At 41.9% G+C, this 23,233-nt stretch overlaps 1 protein-coding gene across 4 annotated transcripts in view; it reads left to right on the forward strand.

Moving 5' to 3' along the window:
- Positions 1-23,233, forward strand: part of arfgef1 (ADP-ribosylation factor guanine nucleotide-exchange factor 1 (brefeldin A-inhibited)) — a 56,707-nt gene that overhangs the window by 28,858 nt on the left and 4,616 nt on the right. The window contains exons 6-37 of one of the 4 annotated variants that reach the window (XM_028569944.1): positions 800-979; positions 1,450-1,503; positions 3,656-4,031; positions 4,519-4,641; positions 5,549-5,796; positions 6,328-6,461; positions 8,320-8,554; positions 9,604-9,703; positions 9,941-10,080; positions 10,220-10,328; positions 12,204-12,405; positions 12,501-12,612; positions 13,964-14,169; positions 14,305-14,389; positions 14,530-14,695; positions 15,169-15,320; positions 15,413-15,541; positions 15,641-15,799; positions 16,340-16,484; positions 16,644-16,734; positions 16,920-16,960; positions 17,114-17,283; positions 17,856-18,007; positions 19,880-20,052; positions 20,257-20,417; positions 20,822-20,952; positions 21,192-21,321; positions 21,489-21,624; positions 22,122-22,260; positions 22,592-22,664; positions 22,835-22,994; positions 23,080-23,219. In XM_028569944.1, coding sequence (XP_028425745.1) covers positions 800-979; positions 1,450-1,503; positions 3,656-4,031; positions 4,519-4,641; positions 5,549-5,796; positions 6,328-6,461; positions 8,320-8,554; positions 9,604-9,703; positions 9,941-10,080; positions 10,220-10,328; positions 12,204-12,405; positions 12,501-12,612; positions 13,964-14,169; positions 14,305-14,389; positions 14,530-14,695; positions 15,169-15,320; positions 15,413-15,541; positions 15,641-15,799; positions 16,340-16,484; positions 16,644-16,734; positions 16,920-16,960; positions 17,114-17,283; positions 17,856-18,007; positions 19,880-20,052; positions 20,257-20,417; positions 20,822-20,952; positions 21,192-21,321; positions 21,489-21,624; positions 22,122-22,260; positions 22,592-22,664; positions 22,835-22,994; positions 23,080-23,219 — 4,752 coding nt within the window. The remainder of the gene's footprint in view (positions 1-799; positions 980-1,449; positions 1,504-3,655; positions 4,032-4,518; positions 4,642-5,548; positions 5,797-6,327; positions 6,462-8,319; positions 8,555-9,603; positions 9,704-9,940; positions 10,081-10,219; positions 10,329-12,203; positions 12,406-12,500; positions 12,613-13,963; positions 14,170-14,304; positions 14,390-14,529; positions 14,696-15,168; positions 15,321-15,412; positions 15,542-15,640; positions 15,800-16,339; positions 16,485-16,643; positions 16,735-16,919; positions 16,961-17,113; positions 17,284-17,855; positions 18,008-19,879; positions 20,053-20,256; positions 20,418-20,821; positions 20,953-21,191; positions 21,322-21,488; positions 21,625-22,121; positions 22,261-22,591; positions 22,665-22,834; positions 22,995-23,079; positions 23,220-23,233) is intronic. The other 3 variants (XM_028569945.1, XM_028569946.1, XM_028569947.1) reach the window with 3 other exon arrangements.

Raw genomic sequence — 23,233 nt, forward strand, 5'->3', positions numbered from 1 at the left:
GCAATGAGTTGGAACATGTTGCCACCCAGGTAGAAGAAGCACTCACAGTTTGCAAAAGCTGCCTGAATAATAGATTTTAGATTTTATTTAGTGTTGAATGGCTGTTCATCATCATAGCTTGATTGCAGATCATAGACATTGTTGGCTGGAAGCTTCAAATCCCCCATAAACCCATGAAATGTGTTCATCAATTTCATCATCCGTGAGATAGGAATTGTAATACTGCTGCAATGTTTACAATTTAAAAACGTTTTTTTTTTAAGTTCCTATTTTACTTTTATTTTGTAGCTGAATGTGTGTTGCTGGATTTGTATCCCGTAAGCACTTGGTATGAATGACTGATGATATTTCTTGTGGTCTTTTGTGGTGCTGCACTATGGTGGAAAAAAAGTTCTCTGAGAAACAGACACTGCAAGTGTGAATCACTTGCAGTGTCTGTTTCTGAGAGGACTTTTTTGAAAGTGTTAACCAGGTCCCGAGCAGGTAAAATACCAGCAGGACTTGTCAAAAGATTCAGGACTGTTTATAATGTGACACTGATGTATAAAATGTCCAGAGCATTTATGGAGTGAAGCACATGTGTATAAAAAGGCCTTAGAGACATATTGACATCAGCTGGCCCAAATCAACCAGTTACAGGATTTCCTGCACTCACTGTCAAACAAAGTATTGCCTTGTACAAGATATTTTTTTTTTTTTTTTTTTTTTTTTTTTTTTTAAAGCACAGCTATCAGTTTGATGCTCAGCTCAACCCGCCTCTGCCACTTTGACACCTCCTATCTTCCCTCCTTTACTCCAGGCTCTGTTAACAGCTGTGACCTCCCAGCACATAGAAATCCACGAGGGCACTGTGCTGCAGGCTGTCCGCACGTGTTACAACATCTACCTGGCCAGCAAGAACCTCATCAACCAGACCACAGCCAAGGCCACGCTCACACAGATGCTCAATGTCATCTTCGCGCGCATGGAGAATCAAGCAGTATGTCCCACCGTCTGGAAACATTCACTTCTAACACATATTCCTGTTTATGTAGAAAGACACACACAAGTGTGAGAGAGAGAGAGAGAGAGAGGGTAACTCCTCCCTTCAGTCATTATCTGATGGAATTTGACACTAACAAAAGCCAATGTAGCAAATTGTAAGACTCAAAAATCTACGAGGTTGCAGTTAATAATTCTGCAACAAATTAGAAGTATACAAAACCGTTGTGACATGGGGTCAGATCGGATTGTAATATAAGGATTTTGTGGGAAAGCTTCCAGCTTGATGGTTTACTCGAACCACCTTTTCCTGATTTCATTAAAGTCTACTGTTTGCTTTGTGTCCAGAGGGACATTTTAGGTGTTGCCTTCAAAACAAAAGCTTGCTCTAATGTCATCTTTTTCTTTTTGAATGACACTTTTTCCCCTCCTCACCTGCCTCCCTTCCCCTTCCTTTTGGACATATAGCTTACAAATCACAAGCTATCTTGGTCTCTGGCCTCCAGAAAGCGTGACCGCCAGGTAAAGCGTGCAGGATTGCCGTGACTTGCCTGATCAGAACTCTCAAACTCTTCTCTGTGTGTCTGTGTTTGCGCTTTTTTTCCTCCTCATCCATTCATGTTACTCATCCGTTCTCTTCCTTTGCTCCTACACTGCACATGAGCAGGTATGCTGTGTACTTTTTTCCACCCTATGCTTGCTGTGGCTTATTTTGTTGACTTGCCTACACATCATCTCGTTTTCCTGCACCAATTTACATCTTAGTTCACATTCAGACCGGAGCGTGGGTAAATGTGTTATCGCAGGTCAGCTACGCCTGTCTCATTCCTGACAGCTTTTTGTTATGTTTTCTTTCTCCAAAGGCCTAATGCAGTTCTTTTAGAACAATGAGCGACTGGTATTGAGTCAGACACAGATGGAGAATTATAAAGAAGCAGTCAGGGGTAGAGATAGAGATAGAGAGACAAGGCAGACTTTGAGGCAGAGGCCTATTGTTGTGTTGTCACAGCTTGTGTAGCGTTGTGCTGCTGCACAGGGAGATCCACTCTGTTAATGTGTAGATGTATCCTCCTGACTGCAGCTCAGCATGGTATGATCACACACACGCACACTAACTCACACAGTCAGCCTTCACTATCCGACTGAGGTGGCATTTAAATAATGAGCTTAGTTTGTTTGCGCTGCCTCGCCTGTCCCCTCCAGCCAAGGTGCGTCGTCTGGCCTTGTTACGGTTGCTCACATTCAATACTAATTGTTTCATTCAGAATGCTGTGTCATGGAATTAAGTTGCTTACATTTAAATGTGACAATAGCAGCAGGGCTCATTTAATTGGAGTCGAACAGCTTCGGGAAGTGTGGTTACAAAAACAAGACATAATGGGTTTAATAAAAGGAGTTTGTGTATGAAGTAATGTGAAATGCAGTCTTTAATTTGTGGGAGAAAAAATAAACTTTCTATGAGGAAACCGCATAAAACATATTGTATAATGATGACTTGTGGCTAGAAAGGGAGTTGAGACACACTACTGACTATCTCCAGTTTCCCTGCACTTGGCAGATTTATACTGTTAATTACAGTTATTTATTGAAAAGCTCGTCGGCTGTAGATAGAAGGATCGCAATCTGTCACCACTGTTTTGTAAATGTGTCATTTATTTCCATCTGTAACCCATACCTCTATTTAGTTACTGTGCTTTTTCTCTTTGAGTCACTCAAGTCTATAATTTGTTTTCTTTTCCTTTTTACCATTTATGCCCAACAAATCTACAAATGCACTTGGATTGAAAATGCACCATGGGCTGCTGTTAATTTAGCTTGGCTGAGAGAACCTCCACTGCTTGTGATTGTTTGCTCTCTCTTTTGGAACTTGTACCGGTGTTTGCCATGAAATAGTGAAGTGTGTAACATGTGCATAGAATTTTTCCCTCTGAGATAAGCAGTAGAGATAGTTTAACTTTTCTCAAAAGCAAACTTTACCTCTGCCATGAAGCAATCTAAGATAACTCAATATTCACTAACATCACATATTCTTATGGCCACAACCGTTTGCAAATGTCTTGTGACCCACTTTTAGCTCATGGCCTACCAAGCTAAAGCATAGCAACACTTTCCAGTACTCCATATCAGAAGCAGTGGTAACACATGTCAGCCATGACGCATCAGGCAGAACATAGCTGTATGAGCCATTTTCCATCAGAAATATCTTCTGCCACCAGCCGTCTAAAAAAGACCCAGTTCACACCAGCCAGCATGAATCGATTCCACAAAGTTTGTCTCATCGCTGTTTTAGTAGCATGTCCTACTTCTCAGTGAGTGTGTATTCATATACATTTCCATAAGAACACACATCTAATGTATGCTGACGCTCTAGATGTTAAAAAATATTTTACAATAATCTAAGAATTGTTGTCTTTGCCTCTCTGCTTTGACATCTGGAAGTGTTGTGGCTCTGCTTTGGGTTCAGTGAGCCCTCAGGGAATCTAGACAGGTTGTTCAAACTTGTAATTTCTATTATGGGTTTGTTTACATATTATTAACCTGTACCTTTTCTGTGTGTGCCTATGTGTGTGTTGTATGTGCTTGCTTGATGAATGCTTTTGTTGTTTCTTTGTGTGTACTGTCTGTGTATGTGTGTTTTTTGTTTTTATTGTTTTGTGTGTGTGTGTGCGTGCAGCTGCAGGAAGCAAAGCAGCTGGAGAGAGAGCGGCACCGGCAGCACTCCCCGGTTACCCAGCAAAGTGAGCCAGACTCCCCCCAGCTCCAAGCTCACATCCACCCGCCGGCCAAGAGTCTGTCCCAGGAGGCCAACGGGCCCGTCACTCCTCCAACTCCCAGCATCACCATCCCATCCAGCCCGTCCACCCCCTCAACACCCGCCCCAGAAGGCAGCAGCAGGTCTGTGTCTGGGGAGCAGGAGGAGCAGAGGGAGCAAGAAGAGCAGGGAGAGCAGGGGCCCGTCTACGAGAGCCCAGATCCAGAAAATGGTTCTGATTTCTGTGTGGCTGAAAATGAACAGACTGAGGCAGATCAAGCCACCGCAGCAGCACAGAGTAAGGCTGCGCACAATGATTAATTTTATTGTCCTGTATTTTTATATTCTGTATCCTGATTTTCCTTAATTGTTTTTCCTTTGGTCTACCAACAGACAAAGATAAAAGTACTATAATGACCAAAATGACTTGACCCTCCACATCTTACAGTATCTTCTTCCCCAATATCTTGTTTTTAACAAGTTAAAAATGAAATAATCAGAAGCAAAGTAATGACGAATGCCATTTAATTGTGACTTTAAAGTAATTAGGGCTCCATACACACACTTGATAAACCGCTACAGCCACTGTTTAGGATCACATATTATTACTTTTTAAATTTTAATTCAAATTTTAAGGCAGAAAGGATGTGTTGATTGTTTTCTGCATCTTTTTAGTCAACAAAGAAGGTGTGTTTTCTTAATGTGTGTGTGTCTGTGTGTGTGTGTGTGTGTGTCTGTGTGTGTGTGTCTGTGTGTGTCTGTGTGTCTGTGTGTCTGTGCAACAGCAGCAGCCCAGCAGCATCCAGAGGCAGGTGAGCAGGAGGACGAGGGGACCCCAAACTATGAGGAGAAAGCTCAGGAAATCGTCCATAGTATTCTGCAGGAGGTGGTCAATACTGTTGCAGGAGGTGAGATGTGTTCTATAATGTATGGAGTAAAATATATATACATATATGAAATAATAAAATTCAAAGGCAGTGGCTTATTATTGTGAGTGTCCTAAAATAATCTTAATTGATAAACACATTTCTATTGTTAATGTTGTAGGAGTCATTTAACTATTTTTGAAGGAAATAAAAGCACACAGACAAAAGAAAGGATTACTTGTTCAACCCACCTTAGAGTAACTATCAAGGGGGAGTGTTTGTCATGGTGCATTAGCAGCTCAATGAACAGCAAGTTCAAGTACTTCAGCCACAACTACCCCCTTTGCTCTTTGTCCCAGGCAGCTCTAATGAGCTCCCATTTCAGTTTGCTATAGAATACAGGTTTTTTGAATTCCCACCAAATACCTGTGTCATTTTGTACCTGCTTTTTGTGAATCTGAGAATTTTTTTTTATGTAAAACTGAGAGGCAATAGTCTCTAAACCCCGCTCTGCTAAGAAATAGTTCCTGAGAAGCTACACTATAATTTTAAGTCATGTGAAGTTCCCTGAAGTTCCCTTTTGATGCTGACAAAAAGAAGGCAAAGCACTCACAAATTTAAAAGAAGGCTTTTTTTTTTTCTGGCTGTAAAAAAAGCAGCAATTTTACAAACTTTAATGGTCGGGAGGAACATTGAGGAGAAATGCACTCCAGTATCCTTTTTTTAACCTAAAATGCTGTTGAACATGCCGTTTACTGATGTGCCACTTGCATTTTCTTTATTTTTGTTTCAAGTCTACATCATACAACTCCAGATTAAGATGTGACGGTTTAATGTTGCCTTGCCGGTCATGTTGTTTCAGGGTGTTTTAAGTATCTTCATATTGAGACTAGAGATCAATGTTTCAGCCCTGTCAATCCAACTCCTCCCTGCTCTGTCATCACCACAGCGCACTGCTTGGACCCCACAAACCTCTGCTCTGACACCAAGGAGTCCGGCGGCGATGGCGAGCCAGCAGAGTCGGAGCCGACTGAAGCGCCGACAGAGGGCACCCAGAGCTCCCTCGAGGACGAGGGCACCCTGGGTAGCGACAGCGAGCACGTCCATGCCAACGGCATTCCCGGCACGCCTATTTCTGCCAGCTTCACCCCCTCGCTGCCTGATGACAGACTGTCTCTCTCGTCCAATGACACTCAGGTAAAGCACGGGCCAGAGTTATTACGTTTTTGCTGGTTTAAATAAAAATAAGTGACAAACAAAGTACACAGAAAATCTTTTTTTTTTTTTATGTGTTTCACATATAATATGTGTTATGATTCTTGGCTGAAGTTCATCCCCATTTTCAAAAATATGTAATTCTTGTTTATGATGTAACATTTTGGCCCTGCTGAATAGCTGTACTGGCTGACAGTCGGAGCATAATGAACAACTTGATTTAATCAAAAGACAAAATAATGAAAAAGACTTTCACTGTTAGGACTACTAAATCCAGTTTCGTTAATTAAGCTGAATACATTTTCTGAAATGTTTTATATAATCGCCCTTCTTTTCAGCTGTATATGAAGTCCCCAATCATTGTTGATTGCACTCCTCAGTGATCAAGGTTTAACCAATCTAATAGACCTGGAGGCTTTTAATCATACACTTTGTATGTGTAGTAGGCTGAGATTCAGTAAAAGAAGATGTTGCTAACTTCACACTGATTTGACTGTTTTTGTTTCTCTGTAGGAGTCAGGAGCAGCGCCGGGCCAGCCGCCAGGTGCAAAGTTCTCCCACATCCTCCAGAAAGATGCCTTTCTAGTCTTTCGCTCACTCTGCAAGCTGTCAATGAAACCGCTGTCAGATGGACCACCTGATCCCAAGTAAGCATTAATTCCATGTAGTGTACAACAATGGGTTATCAGTATTATTTGCTTGATCAGCCAAGTGAAAGAATTATTGTGCACAAAAAGTCATATATATATACTTTAACACAATTGAATAATTATGATCAGAAGGTGTAGAAACAGACTGTAATTTGACTAAGAGATAACCTCAGTAACATACATTGTTCTTTGTCATTTAGATATTTTCCAGCTTTTGCTCCTAAGCACACCAAAAGTGGAAAGTTGCGTTTTATTCTGAAAATCTTGTTAAATGGCTCTATTGCCTCAGTTAGGATTCTGTGCGAGTGTGTTGGTATAAGAATAGACGTGAGTCATGGTTTAAAATGAGGATGGTTCAAGTGATCACGGTAGTGTTTTGATAAATGGTGATGAAGGAGACAATGAGGCATCGCTCAGCATTTTCTAAATCACTTCCTTGTTTCATGAATACCTTTTTTAAATGTTTCCCTTTTTCAAAGCACCAGAAAGGGGAACATTAATTTGATTTTACCATCATTCGTTATTACTTCTGACCACGCTCTGGTTTTGCCAAATTGGCTCATCCTGATACCAATAGCTTTTGTGAAACATAATTTCCTGCATCTGGTTTCTGTGTATAACTCAATTTACACAGTGCCTGTGGGGTGACTAATATTTGTTTACTTTTGTATTTATTTTAGTGTTGGAAAATGAAGTGTGTGTGTGTGTGAGTGAGTGAGATGAAGGCCACGTCAACACACATACAGCACAACACACAGGTGGAAAAGCTGCATTGCTATTACCTTAACTATCAGAAAGTACTTTGCATCTTCATGGTGGACCAGAGGGTACACATCTGGTCTCAAGAGGGATTATTATATGCCGGTTATGGGACATCTATGATGATTTTTACGGTATAGGTACACGTACAACACAACGCTGTCCCCCAAACAAGTGTAGAAGTCGTAAATGTATTAAATATGGATAAATCATCTTGACCAGGGCCACATCGGATATTTGTCAAATCTGACATTATTCTCTCTGTGTAATCTTTACCGTACTCTGTTTAGTTAAGTCATCAAAATGAAAAGGCATGAAGTGTAGTTTGATTGATCTCACACAACAAACGATGTCATCTCTCCTGTTCTGTAGAATTATGGGTAATGTCTTTTATGCAACACTTTGGCTTTAGATTTATTTCTGCATCCTGTTACCATTACTAAATGTATAAATGACAATAATATACATATTTTACTTTTAATAGTTTCACATAAACACAATACGTATATTACTAATAATAATTTTTTCTTTTTTTTTTTTTTTTTTTTTTTTTTTTTAAGTCCAGTTCTTCTGTCCTGCTGCAGCAGAAAAACAGTTCAGACAAGCTGAGGCTCCACACACAGAGGAGCTTTGATTTAGTTACGTTAGCATTTCTGTGATGACTGTTGAAGATTTTTACTCTCAGATTGAGAAATACAGTATTATGTGGTCTCAGTGTGCATTACGCTGCTGTTTCTTTGAGGTGTAACTTTTCTTAAAAGGATAGATAATTTGCCTATAAGTACTTGGTTTTAGCGAGACTTTGTTTTTCCCGCGCTGAATGTATTGTACGTCTGAAATGTTAATGCTCATTCGATTGGACAATGTGTTCTCAGAGTCTTGAACAGATGGCTGGAAAAAAGATACAGACAAGGACCTGCACTTTATGCACAAAAATACACACAGTCAGTCTTTTCCCTCTTATTGAAATATTCAGACTGATCTCATGATAATACCAGTACTGTGTCTTATCATTATTTTCCCCTGCCTATACACAAATAGTCCCATGGAAAGAGTGCTTGAACTTCCTCCTCTGATCCCCCCCCCACTACCTCAGGTCCCATGAGCTGCGTTCGAAGGTCTTGTCCCTCCAGCTGCTCCTATCCATCCTGCAGAACGCCGGGCCCATCTTCAAGACCAACGAGATGTTCATCAATGCCATCAAGCAGTACCTGTGTGTGGCCCTGTCCAAGAATGGTGTCTCCTCCGTGCCTGAGGTCTTCGAACTCTCACTCTCCATTTTCCTCACTCTGCTCTCCCACTTCAAGACGCACCTCAAGATGCAAATCGAGGTAACGTAGTCACTACAGCGTCTTGTGCTTGTCAAGAAAATTTCAGGTTTTGTTGACCGCTTCTCACACTGAAATTGTAAGGGTAAAGAAATTAACAATTTCTCTGCTGACAGCCTGAGTAGACCTTAATGCGATGATCATAAAACACTACATTTTGCAAGGTTTGTCAGTCTTAACACCTGATGTAGTTTTTCAACAACTTCTATCCTACTCAAACTTTATCTCAACACTGTAGCCACAGTAACCACCGCTTTTCACAATAGTTGTTGCAATAAATACCATCCACATTTCTAAAACACACACACTTGTTTTCTGACAACAGGTACCTGCTGCTCTTCTTCATCAGCAGTTTGCTCTCCATGTGTTATGTTTGTTTTTTTTTTCTTTTAATTTTGATTCATATATACAGGATAGAACCTGATGAACCAGTTGGCTGTTACATTTGCTATATTTATATATCCACACACCACAATGGGAAGCAACAGTTACATTCCTTCTCTGACTGCTGGCAGTGTTTCTAGGAAATTAACAACAAAAGTGGAAGTATTGCAAAAAATATTAATCGCAACAGATGGCAAAATTGTTTCTATAAACATCAGTTTCTACCTATGTGTACTCTTTTCAACACACGTTATAGGTGAGTATTCACCTGCTTTACTATAATTAAATTAAATAGACATTGTGGTTCTTTTCACAGTCTTCTTTCCCTGTTGTTGAAGAACACCACACACAGCATACTCTGACACTGACAGTCTGACTCCATTTCCTAATGCAGCCGGCAGCTGACACAAATGATGTATGGGAGATGTGGTTTCTTACAGAGTACTGTAACATTCTCCCACCTCGGTGCAATTGAGAGTTGCTCCATGACCTCCTTTCTGCTGCCCACAGTTTATCGTTGTGTTTGAGTTGGCCCAAGGTTGATGACCACCTGCTGTATTTGCTGTGTCTACTGAAAGAAACTCATGTGGGCTCCTGGAGACTGCTGTGTGTTGTGTTGGCTATGCAGGCAGTTGATGTTTTTCCCCCTCTCCTGACTCTGTCCACAGGTGTTCTTCAAGGAGATTTTCCTGTACATTCTTGAGACGTCCACAAGCTCCTACGACCACAAGTGGATGGTCATACAAACCCTCACTAGAATATGCGCAGGTTTTAATTTTAATCCATTTTATTGACTGTTTTGTCTAATACCTGAAGTTTTGCAAAATAGGTGTCAGCTAAATGTGTTTAATTGCATCATAATTTTTTTAAAGGTTTCAATTAATTGAATGCCTATAATTAACCTTTTAATTATTTATTCTTGCTTCAGACTCCATAAAAAGCTGTGTACACAGCCTGTGTTTGTTTCACAGATTCTCACTGACAAACTCCATCTGTTTCTCTCAGATGCCCAGAGTGTGGTGGACATCTACGTGAACTATGATTGTGACTTGAATGCTGCTAACATATTTGAGCGGTTGGTCAATGACCTCTCGAAAATTGCGCAGGGTCGCGGAGGCCATGAGCTTGGCACAACAACCCTACAGGTGATGTTTCTTCTCTTTAAAAAAAAAAAAAAAAAAATTGTTCAGCTTTGTTTGGTATTTTTGTTCTATAAAGGTTCAATATTTATTATGTTTTTACAGTTATTTATAATACTGTAATTATTTTTGTATCCATTTTTAGGAGCTGACCCTGAGAAAGAAAGGCCTTGAATGTCTAGTGTCCATCCTGAAATGTATGGTAGAATGGAGTAAAGACCAATACGTCAACCCCAACTCCCAGACCAGCCTTGGTAAGACAGGCTGAACATGAATATAATTTATTAATCAATAAGAATATTCCCTTTCTGTTTGATTCTACACACTAAATATCTAGTATTAAGACACAAATGTGGCATAAATCATGTTTGTATTTTAGTCTAGGTCAGTGAAAGAGAAATTAAACACATAATTATCCCATTACTAGTTTGGAAGGATGAATTAAACTCCAATTGGAAATCTCTGTATTCCATATTATTATATTGATTGTTGTTTTTCCTCAGTGGTCTGTGGAGAAGGGTTAGGGAAGGCGTATGTCAGAGACTTCCAAGGCTATAACTAAACTTTTCCTCTGATCAGCTCGTTTTATTGGCAACAGTTTATCATCAAGGTTAACTGGCGTAAGTAATAAAGCTTGGTCTAAAATAGAGCAATACCTGCAGCCGAGCCGCTGTGAAACGCCCGTCTACAACATACAGAGCAAATCCTGTGTATGAGACTGGCCCCTGGGTCTTCTACACACCGGAGGATTTCTGTTGTTTTCCAAAGAAAAACTAAGGAGCAAGTGCAACTTTGTCAAAGGACTGGAAATAATATCCCACAAGCCCCTGGAACTATCCACATGTCAGCTTCGGGCCAAGCTGTCAAGACTAAGCAGCAGAGGCAGTTAAACTTGGTACAAGTCATTAGTATTCTAACAGTAGCTCACGGATCAGAATTTAAACTTTGTATGTTAAATTCGCCCTGCTGGCTGTTAGGGATTTCAGACGAAGGACTATTTCCTACCACATACAGTCGAAGTGCAATAATATTTTTGAAATGTGTAATGCATTCCAGCACAATTGTATTTTTTCAATTGTACCTTGTGTCATTTTTTTCCCCCCTTTTTGTACATCTTCAAAGCAAGAGCAGGTAATGGTAGAACAGTACAGAGTTTTTGCTAGAATGTGTTGCTGTTGTTTTCAGGCTGTTGTGTCTGTAGCTTTAGATGATTTTGTACTAGTCCAGCCTTCAATAACCTGTGTTGTTGGTAGGGTTTTCCGTTACCCACTTAAGTCCCATAGATTTTAACCACAACCATGTATGGAATCATTAGAGTAACGGTAGAAACACTTTTTTTCTGAACTCGATGGGTAAAAATCCTTCTTGTTAATCGCATGAATATGTAATGAACACATAACCAGTACACATCTTAAACTTTCAGTTCATTTTCCCTCCTCCCTCTGTATTCCTCAGTCTTTTTCTCTATGATGTAAGCCTAAGAATGGGGAGCACACTGCCAGCTCACATGACACTGTGACACTGTCCTGAATGTTTTAAAGAGTTTCCGATGGGTAATCGGACACCTGGCCCTGGCATAGGGTTACAGGGTTAACCCGCTCCAGCAGCAGCAGCCGATCCCCTGCACCCGTCTCGGCTGGCTTAAAAAAACACCTCTCTTGGCCTCTAAATTCTTGCTGCTTCCTCTTTGACTGCCTGGAGCTTTTTAGATAACCCACCTTTTTTAATATCCTCCCCACATACCATGCCTTGCACCTGCTCAGCGTGAGTAAGTGTGTGTTTTCTGAGTTTGTTAGGCTGTGGTCTTGTGTGCATGTGAGTAACACCAGTTTGCATACCCTCCCTGCCAACAACAATCATTAAGATGGGTTTAGGTCGTTTTGTTCTCTGTGTTGCAGTTTTCCCCTTGTAATTACTGAAGTCTCTCTCCCACAGTGGAAGCATTAAGTTAGCTCATTTTTTAAGACTCCAGGCTGGCTTTGTGCCAGCAAAAGAGTTAATTAAATTAATCAATTAAAAACTCTTGCCTTTGTGATGGTTTCAGGGTGTTGCTTCTAACAGTAACAATATAAATACTTGGTTTATTTCCATTTGTCTATATGTCTTATGTTGTGTGTTTTCCTCTTCAGGCCAAGAGAAACCATCAGAACAGGAGAGCACAGAGACCAAGGCCCCGGAGACTATAAACCGCTATGGGAGCATTAACTCTCTGGACTCCACAGCCTCGTCTGGCATCGGCAGCTACAGCACCCAGATGTCCGGTACTGACAACCCTGAGCAGTTTGAGGTCCTCAAACAGCAAAAGGAGATCATCGAGCAAGGCATTGACCTGTAAGATCCACTACGTACACTTCCGTATTGCATTTTATCTTTACTGTGATGCTGCATCGACTACAGTATGTTCTCTGTGTTTGGATTCTACACAGGTTCAACAAGAAACCAAAGAGAGGAATCCAGTACCTTCAAGAGCAAGGCATGCTGGGTACAACCCCAGAGGATCTTGCTCAGTTCTTGCACCAAGAAGAGAGGCTTGATTCGGTAATAAGTCACCCTGTTTCTCAGCTAAAGCCAAGCACAGACTACGAGAACTTCAAAATCATAGACATTAGGGCGCACAAACTGATCTCAGACGAGATGTGCTGATTACAAGATTATTCCACTTGAGTCAAATGATCACAATATTCATCAAAAACATGAGAAGTCACCGGTTTTTGAGGTGCACATGTTATGCATTCTACCCCAAAAACTGTTGTATGTTTCAAACAGAAGGTGTAAAAACAGCACAGATGATGGAAAAAACAGGTTCTTAGAAAGAATTACAGAAAATGTGATTGTACAAGCAAACGGAGGACGTTGTGGTTTTTGTTGTGATAAACCTGATTTTAAACATAACACACACATTTGAACACACAAATAATGTTGTAAGGCGCCTGTGTAGCTCACCTGGCAGAGCACGCGCCCACACAGTGGCCGTGGGTTGGACTATGACCTGCGGTCCTTTGCTGCATGTCATTTCCCCCCCCTCCCCCACCCCCCCCTTTCATGTCTTCAGCTGTCCTATACAAATAAAGGCCTAAAATGCCCAAAAAATAATCTTAAAAAAAAATATACAAATAATGTAAACTGCACTCAACTGCACTCAGCCTTTTAGCCAACTTGAGGCCTTTGTCTCAGATTTGAGAAATATGTCTGGAACAGGCAAATCAAGGAAAAGTCTTGGACAATAGACAGCTAGACAGAAATAAAATGCTTGTCAAATAGCCAGTTTAACTCAACAAACTCTGCACTTTCTCCCTTGTGCATCAGCCAGCCAAACCACACCGAAGCCACACAATAATCTAATCCCTATCCACCAGCAGCGGACATTGTAACTCTAATGAGGAGCCCACTCGCTTTGATTGGACAGCCTCGAGTGTGTCTGTGCACAGCGGTAATAAGCATTAAAGAGTGTTCATAACATTTGGTTAGAAACAAGGGCCCTTGGATGCAGTGGCACAACAGCAGCGTTAAACAGAGTGGATAACCATGAAAGTCTATCATGTATTTATCTAATCCACACTGACTGGATAGACCTGCTGTTAGGTCAGTGCTTCTTATTAGAAAGTGTAAGTGGTGAAAGGCCGACAAATAAGTTGCTCTTTTACAGTGTTGGAGTACATTTTCTTTGTCTTCTTTCCCTCTTATGACATGAGAAATGTTATGTGAAGAGCAACTTAATGCAATTCTAGTGAGAGTGTTGATCTCTCACTCTGTTCAATCCAAATTCAAAACACGGGGGTGTAACAGCACAGCCTTTCTGTTCTTTTGGCAGGATTGTCTGTCTGGTTCTAATTTGTATTTTACTTTGCAGTATGTTAAAATAAGACTGCCCTAACTTTTGCTCTCCTAGACTCAAGTGGGAGAATTCCTCGGGGATAATGACCGTTTCAATAAAGAGGTGATGTACGCCTACGTGGATCAAATGGACTTCCAGGGCAAAGACTTTGTTTCTGCACTAAGGATGTTCCTGGAGGGCTTTCGGCTCCCCGGAGAGGCCCAGAAGATTGACCGGCTCATGGAGAAATTTGCAGCGAGATATCTTGAATGCAATCAGGGGTGAGTTTACATCTCTGGCTGGAAAATCCTCCCTATGGAAGTAGCTGAATTTGATTTAACATGACCCACATACAAGATATGCTATTAAAATGCATTGTGTCTTTCCTTCCCCTCTTCTTACCTTCATTTTTCCAGGCAAACCCTCTTTGCCAGTGCTGACACAGCATACGTCCTTGCCTACTCGATCATTATGTTGACAACAGACCTTCACAGTCCACAGGTAAGCACTCCACCTCAGGGAGGCGGCAGCCTTTGGGAATGTCTTTTGACAGCAGTCATTCCCTCCGATATCGTTGCAACCTAAATCACCGAGACTGCATGTGCAGCTTTTGACCCATATACTTGTTTTCGTCCGCAAAGGTGAAGAATAAAATGACAAAAGAGCAATACATCAAGATGAACCGCGGCATCAACGACAGCAAAGACCTACCTGAGGAATATCTCTCAGCCATCTACGACGAGATTGCGGGGAAAAAGATTGCCATGAAGGAGACGAAAGAGATCACCATGAAATCCAACAAGCACAGTGAGTCTCGCTGCTATGGGATGTCTCAAAGGGGATAATAAATACTAAGACTAAGATTCCAGTTATTATCAAGAGCCGATTACCTGATGTCTTTGTTGCTGTAATGGTTTTGAGATAAGACAAGAGCAAAGAAATCACAAAAACTCATTCCGTGTGCAGTGTTATATGCAGTGCTGGAACTCTTTCTGAAACAATACAAATATTAATAATAATATTAACCCTAACAGACAGTACGTTGTTCATATTTACCATCAATTGTTCTGTGAAAAACACTTAAATCAGCCGCTTAAAATTTGAATAGGCTAAAGATGCCTATTTGAACTTTTTATCTCTCGATAGTTCAGCCTCCTTTTACACACTTTGCAGAGCTTGTTAGATAAAAGCTGCAGTGTTGTCCTTGCAGAGTTTGTTGGGTTTGTATGAGACTGTGAGTACTCTGTGTGTTCATGTCGCTGTGGTTGATTCCCACTCAGGTGTGGCTAGCGAGAAGCAGAGGCGTCTGCTGTACAACGTGGAGATGGAGCAGATGGCCAAGACGGCCAAAGCTCTGATGGAGGCCGTCAGCCACGTGCAGGCTCCCTTCACCAGCGCCACACATCTGGAGCACGTCAGGCCCATGTTCAAGGTAGCAGACCGAGACACACGCACACACATCTATGTGCGACATACGCAGTTTCACACAGAAATGATACACGTCGTCCCTCTGTTGTTCCGCAGCTTGCATGGACACCGTTCCTGGCAGCTTTCAGCGTGGGTCTACAGGACTGCGATGACACCGAGGTGGCCTCACTGTGTCTGGAAGGCATCCGTTTTGCCATCAGGATAGCATGCATCTTCTGCATACAGGTACTGCAGTCTTCACTGGAGGATTAGTGTCTTACTGTATCTTATACTGTACCTTGCAGTATTTTGACACACTACCTTTTCTTTTTTTTTTTGTCTCAGTTGGAGAGGGATGCGTATGTGCAGGCCCTGGCGAGGTTCACCCTGCTGACAGCCAGCTCTGGCATCTCAGAAATGAAGCAGAAGAACATTGACACCATCAAGACCCTCATCACTGTGGCCCACACCGATGGCAACTACCTGGGCAACTCCTGGCACGAGGTATGCTGTTCTACATAATCTCTAGCATCTCACCTCACCTTTCCTTTCTTTCTCCTTTCCTGATTGAAGCAATGAGCCACAATAGGCCTCAATTCCAAATGTTGTTTAGAACAGTTTAGAGTTGTTGCTATGCACAACATGAAACAAGGTTATTACATTAAAAAAATTCTAAACATTGTATTAAAAACAAAATAGAGTAACATTTTAGTAAGTACAGTTTATTCTGTTTTACCTTGTTGCTCAAGCAGTACAGGTTTTAAACCACATATAAAATAGAAGCTGACCCAACAAAAATGAATGGTTTGACTTAAAATCATAATGTTAATGCATTTATTGAACCATTAGGCAGTAATAGCGGTTTGTTGGGCAGCCAGTTGGACTTTGTTATTGGATCTTTCTGACATCTCCCTCTTTCCTCCCAATACACAAATCTCCTGGTCCCCCCTTCTTCCTTTCTTTCCCACTTTTCCCAGTGTCACTTTTTCTTACTTTCTCTATGCATTTGTTTCTCTAAATATGCCCGGTCTTGTCTCTTCTCAGATCATGAAGTGCATCAGTCAGCTGGAGCTGGCTCAGCTGATCGGTACAGGGGTTAAGGCACGCTACATCTCAGGGACGGTGCGCAGCAAAGATGGATTCATTACAACTACGAAGGAGCAGAGCAACGATGAGTACCTGGGTCTAGGTCAGCACCAACTGATAAATACATATTGCAAAGCAAGTCCAATGTCCCAGACTATTCCTGTGTTTTTCAGTGGAGCTATACTTTTAATAAATCGTCAAAACGACAAGCTAAAACATGATATTTGTTTTTAGATATAATCATCTGTGCTTTGCTCTGTAGTTGGAGGGACAGTGGACCGTAAGCAGATCGCCAGCATTCAGGAGTCCATCGGAGAGACCAGCTCTCAGAGTGTGGTGGTGGCTGTGGACAGGTACTGTAGTCACCCTGAACTGAAAAGAAAATCCAGAAAACTCGTATTTTTCATATAATTCTATGTTTTGAGCAAACATCTTTTTGTGCGTCAGACATCATCCTCTTACGGTGTTGGCAGAAATGCAAATCTGTCCATGCAATGTGGCTTTTAAATAATAATTGTCATGTATTTTTCTACTTTAGGATATTCACCGGTTCTACCAGACTGGATGGTAACGCAATAGGTGAGTCTAGCTGATCTAGCTACTTTATATACTGCTATTCCTATTGCTCCAAGGACAGGTACATTCAAACTATTTTTGATCGCCGTGAGTCACTTTGCCCGTACAAAGCACCCTTGCTTTGCTCATTGCCAACATCTTCTATCTATTCCTCAGTTGATTTTGTGCGCTGGCTGTGTGCTGTGTCCATGGATGAGCTGGCCTCGCCCACACACCCACGCATGTTCAGCTTGCAAAAAATAGTTGAGATCTCCTACTACAACATGGGTCGCATCAGGCTGCAGTGGTCCAGGATCTGGGAGGTTATCGGAGACCACTTCAACAAGGTGGGTGAGGATTGGTTATGCCAGGGATGGAAATCGTGAAACGGAAGCACATTTTTTAGACATGGATAGATACAGTATAGTTCTGTTGTATAGAAAGAAACTGGAAAATCGAAAATCGACATGGCCCAAAATCATGAGGTTAAACTATAGAGAACTGTTTACTTTCTCTCCCACCTACTGTTTTACACAAGGCTGATTTCAGTTACTGATAAACACAAAGTGTTGCCAGAATAGCTTTCTGCTAGTTTGTTGTTCAAGGACACATCTCTCAATGAGTAGCTGCAAACTGGGTTTAGTATTTTTTTAAATCAAATCCGTAAAATAGTCATTTATCATGTTGGAAAGTAGATTTTAAGATTATTTTTTTTACTTGCTGGAGGATGAACTGTTTCTTCTGTGCATCAAGAGTAAATGTTTGTTAATCCGTTGCAAGTCTTTTAAGTCTTTAAGACGTTGAAGGAACCATTGGAAAGCTGCACTTGATTGGTTACATTTAAGAAAATAGTTTAAAATATGAAATGTAAAAAATAAAACAGCGTGATGTTACTGAAATATGTTTTGTCTCTGTGCAGGTTGGCTGTAATACCAATGAAGATGTGGCAATTTTCGCAGTGGACTCTCTCAGGCAATTGTCCATGAAATTTTTGGAGAAGGGGGAGCTGGCAAACTTCAGATTCCAGAAAGACTTTCTGAGGCCGTTTGAGCACATCATGAAAAAGAACAGGTAAAGTAGTACATGTGTAGGTAGGTAGGTAGGTAGGTAGGTAGGTAGATCTTTTATTGTCATTGTGCTTAGAGTACAATGAAAATCTGTTCAGCAGCTCTTTCAGCAGTGTGCATAAAAAAATTGAATAAATAGAACAAAGTTAAGTAAACAGTGGCTACAGCTCTTGGAAAGAAGCCGTTTTTCAGCCGATTTTGTTTTGCATGTTATTGCTCTGGGAGAGAACAGGCAGTGTCCAGAGTGGGATGGGTCCTTTATTATACTGCAGGGTTTCTTTTTCAGTCAGCCAGTGTAGATGTGGAGTGAGTGCTTATGTTGCTCCTCCCATGTAAATCTGTAGTGCCTGGGAGGTGCAAACACAAGGCCTGTGCTGTGGCTTTGAGTATTTCCTATTTCTGGGCTGTTCCTCACATGGCTGCAGACTCGCACTCCCCTCCTCCCCTCAACCTCTGTAGCAGCTCTCTGCTTCGTCTGATATTCTCTTTCTTTCTGTCTCTTTCTTCCTCGGTCTCTCTCTCTCTCTCTCTTTCTTGTAGCAGTGAGTAAGCTTACTGTTCACTCAGAGAAAAAGCAGCAAGCAAACATTTTGCTTGACCCATTTCAATCCGTTTTAATTACCCTTTCAGTGAATTCATGTGAAAAGCCTTTTTATTCCATGCTTGGTCCGAATCAGTCTTGAATAGATTTTGAACAGCTATCAGTTATAAGTGAGTTTGATTTTGCTGTTGTAATTGCCTGCATGCAAAAGGCAAGCTGTTTTACTGCAGCGCACTTTTCATTCATGTGATAGAGTAGCAGTGTAAGTATAAATCCACCCACAGATTGAACAGGCTGAGTGCTTCAACAGAGAGGAAATGGCAGGCAGCCATGTAAACCCTGCAGCGCAGTGTGTCCATTAGACTCACTTACGCTGCCCTTCTCTGTGTCGGTGTGCGTGTGCATTGTAAGCAGCGGCAGAGCTCTTCTCTCATTCATAACTACTAGGGGTGTGACGAGACGCTTACTCCACGAGACGAGACACATCACGAGATTGGGTTCACGAGAACGAGACGAGATTTCTCGTCGAGTGTGAAAAGTTGTCTCGTGAGGCGATGTGATGTCAGCGTGATGGAGCGTGGAATTACTATTGAAGATCCCCCTGCCACTTTTAAATCATTTGTGTGGCAACATTTTGGTTTTCCTGCGGAAATAATAAACGGCGAAAGAGTGACAGACAAGACGAACACAATATGTAAACATTGTAAGAAAAAAATGCCGTATACCGCGGCTAACACGAGCACTATGCAAAGACACTTACAGCACCACCACAGCTCTCTACTAACTACGCGGGTGCAGTAGTTAGTAGTACGACATTTTGTTCTGTGTGGCAGGGGGATCTTCAATAGTAATTCCACGCTCCATCACGCTGACATCACATCGCCTCACGAGACAACTTTTCACCTCGACGAGAAATCTCGTCACGTTTTAATCTCGAGATTTAATCTCGAGGTGTGACGAGATCTCGTACAACGAGATCTCGTCACACCCCTAATAACTACTGAGCAATTGGGAATGCTCTTCACTATGGCTACAGTCGATGTATGTGGTGCTAAGACTAGCCAGTGCTGGATTAGTGATGCTGCCTGAAAATGGGATATCAAGAGCTTTTAAAGATAATTGACATTAATGAAGAGATTAATTTCCTTCTTTTTAATTGATTGACACTTATGCGTCCCCCCTTCCCCCTCCCCTTGACTCTTTCTTGGTCTCTTTCTTATGCTTCTTCATCTGCTGCTCCCCTTCTATCTACTCCTCTTCCTCAACTCTTTTCCTCCCGGTTCTTCTTCCAATCCCTTCTTCCTCTACTCTTCTTACCCGCTATTTCCTGTCCAGGTCTCCCACCATCAGAGACATGGTGGTGCGCTGTATAGCCCAGATGGTTAACTCCCAGGCGGCAAACATTCGCTCTGGCTGGAAGAACATCTTCTCTGTCTTCCACCTGGCTGCTTCTGACCATGACGAGAGCATTGTAGAGCTGGCCTTCCAGACCACCGGCCATATCGTCAGTGAGTCCAGCACACACACAGACACCTGAGAAAGATGTAATGCCTACAATGACAACCTTCCTAATTTGTTTTGTTAACTGGTTACATTCATCTTGTGGTCATCAGATTTTCTTTTTCTCTCTCGCTCTCACTCTCTCTTTCCCCTCCATCTATCTTTATCTACCTCTATTATTCTGCCTTAATCTCTCTCTATCCATCTCCCAGCGAATGTATTTGAAAAGCACTTTGCAGCCACCATCGACTCCTTCCAGGACGCTGTCAAGTGTCTGTCAGAGTTTGCCTGTAATGCCTCCTTCCCGGACACCAGCATGGAAGCCATCCGCCTCATCCGACACTGCGCCAAATACGTCTCAGAGAGGCCACAGGTCAATGTCAGGCCCTGCTTTATACTGAACAGTTTATTCCTTTCTGTGAAGGTGCCATGTGCAGATCATTTAGCAGACATCGTAGCTTTTAATAAACCTAATGTATCTGAGCAACACGTTATAAATGTACCTCTTACTAACATCTAAAGATTGGCAGAATATAAGCACGCTGTGATCATAAGCGGTTCAGTACAGGATGAATTTGTCTATTGACATCATCCAGTGTGCATCAAAATGTGCCGTGTGCAAATGTTTACTGGTACAGCTTTTGCATAGTGCTATAATCATTTTTTTCATAAAGAGAGAGAGAGAGAGTAATAGTGCAGATCAGGGCCGCGTACAGTATGCACACAAATGTGTTTAGGAGGGAGAAATGGTAAACGCAGCTCGTATTTCTTTGGCAGGCCTTCAAAGACTACACCAGTGATGACATGAATGTAGCGCCTGAGGACCGCGTGTGGGTGCGGGGGTGGTTCCCCATTCTCTTCGAGCTCTCCTGCATCATCAACAGGTGTAAGCTGGATGTCAGGACCAGGTAGGCGGGATTCACCTTTAGCTTGCTATTTCGGATGGTGGGCGTCATTAAAGGCTTAAAACTGTACATTTTAAGTTAACACATATTGCTTTAGATTGCAAGTGAGTGTAAAGACGGCGACAAAGACATGCTGCTGCACATCCAATGGTTGCAAATCAAAGCTATCTAGATTAAAAAAAAAAAAAAAAAAAAACACTGTAATGCATAAAATGACAAATCTGTGTGTGTGCCTTTCCCAGAGGGCTGACTGTGATGTTTGAAGTGATGAAGACCTACGGGCACACCTTTGAGAAACACTGGTGGCAAGATCTGTTCAGAATTGTCTTCAGGATCTTTGACAACATGAAGCTGCCTGAGCAACAGACTGAGGTACACGACTAAGTCTTTCATCCTCCACAGCTGTTTCAAAGGCTGTGTTTTACAGCTGAATGCTCCCGATATGAAAATCTCTGATCTCTAAGCTGCGGTGTTGTGTTGTAGTTTGTGTTCTCATGGTAATGGAGGAAATTCTCACTGAGGTTTTGTTGCGCCCCCAGAAAGCAGAGTGGATGACCACCACCTGCAACCACGCACTTTATGCCATCTGTGATGTCTTCACTCAATACTTTGAGTCCCTCAATGACGTCCTGCTGGATGACATTCTGGCTCAGCTCTACTGGTGTGTGCAGCAAGGTGAGCACACAGCAACCCTTGCTGTTTCCTGCCATATTTGTCTTTATCTGTGAGTGGCGTTTGTGTGCAGTGTTGGGGTCCAGAATGTCCTCTTGTCTTTAGACAGCGACACAAAAAAGGGGGAAGTAATGTTGCTATTGATGCAGGTTATGGAGGTCAAAATAATAACAGGCATTAGGACGGTTACCGGCCTTGCCCGCAGTGACAGAATTTAAAAATTGCCTCTGAGCTTTTATGTGCTGCATCAATACTTCACCACTTTGTTAGAAGATGAAGGTGGAGTCAATAAATGACAAATAATCAATACATGTTTTTAAGTTTTTTTGGGTTGTTAGATTAGATCAAAGGGCAAACATCACTATAGACCGTATACATCAATACATCTTACCTTTTTTTTTACTCTTATGTGTTATTTAATTTATCCTTCCCTTGTCTCTCCCTCCTCTCGGCCCAACCCTTCCTCCTCCTCCTTTTCATCCTCTTCTGTGCTTCTGTAGATAATGAGCAGCTCGCCCGTTCAGGCACCAACTGTCTAGAGAATGTGGTCATCCTGAATGGAGAGAAATTCTCCCTTGAAACCTGGGACAAGACCTGTAACTGCATGCTGGACATCTTCAAGACCACCATCCCACACGCGTAAGCTGCCGCAATGAATATAAAACCAGCTTCTCTTCAAAATTCAAAAACATGCTTTTACATTTAGATGTAAATAAATCTGCTGCCTTAGATTTAGCAGTGATTCCGATAGACGGGGAATTTCGTTGCTTAATGAAAGTGGTAAATGGAAATATAAACCAAACATATTTATAGAGAATGGACCTATTCAACAAAGACTTAATTACCGAATTAAAACTAGCTTTAGCTTGATGGATTTTCTAGCTCAGGTAGTTTTCTAGTCTGGAAGTTGTTAGCTGTTTGTCATTCTGTCCAAGAATGAATGGGATTTACTAAGTAAACGGTTTTTCAGGCTGTTAACATGGAGACCAGCAGGAGCAGAGGGAGAAAACATGACAACACAGAGTCTGTCAGACAAACAGCTGGTGAGGGAATACACCCTATACACTATTTGTTCATAATTTATTTCAATATCTTTTGCAGACTTTTACTGCTAGGAAACACACAGTTTTCATTTCTTGTACATCATTTATATACCTGTATTGTGTATATACATGTATAGGCCTTGCAGTAACTCTGCCCACTTTGCTCTCAGGACTGCATTTCCCAAAAGTCAGTGGATATTCAGTCCCGCTCGGACGACCAGCATTCCATCAGCAGTGCTGATAGGGTTGCCATGGAGAGTCGTCGGCAGAGTCAGTACAGCTCAGCCTCAGGCATGTGTGAGGACGGCTCCAGGAGCAGGACCCCTATAAGTAAGCCTGTCGCTTTTCTTAAAGATCGACTGCTGGTGTTTGCTAGTGTGTGTTCTGATGGAAATTTCCCCTCTATGTTCCACAGAGGTCCAGGAGCAGCGCTTATTCACAGCTTTGCTGATAAAGTGTGTCGTGCAGCTGGAGCTGATCCAGACGATTGATAACATCGTGTTTTTTCCTGCCACCAGTAGGAAGGAAGATGCTGAGAACTTTGCCGCTGCTCAGGTACAAACACGTGT

Source organism: Perca flavescens, chromosome 22 (assembly GCF_004354835.1).
Source record: "Perca flavescens isolate YP-PL-M2 chromosome 22, PFLA_1.0, whole genome shotgun sequence".
Lineage (NCBI taxonomy): Eukaryota > Metazoa > Chordata > Actinopteri > Perciformes > Percidae > Perca > Perca flavescens.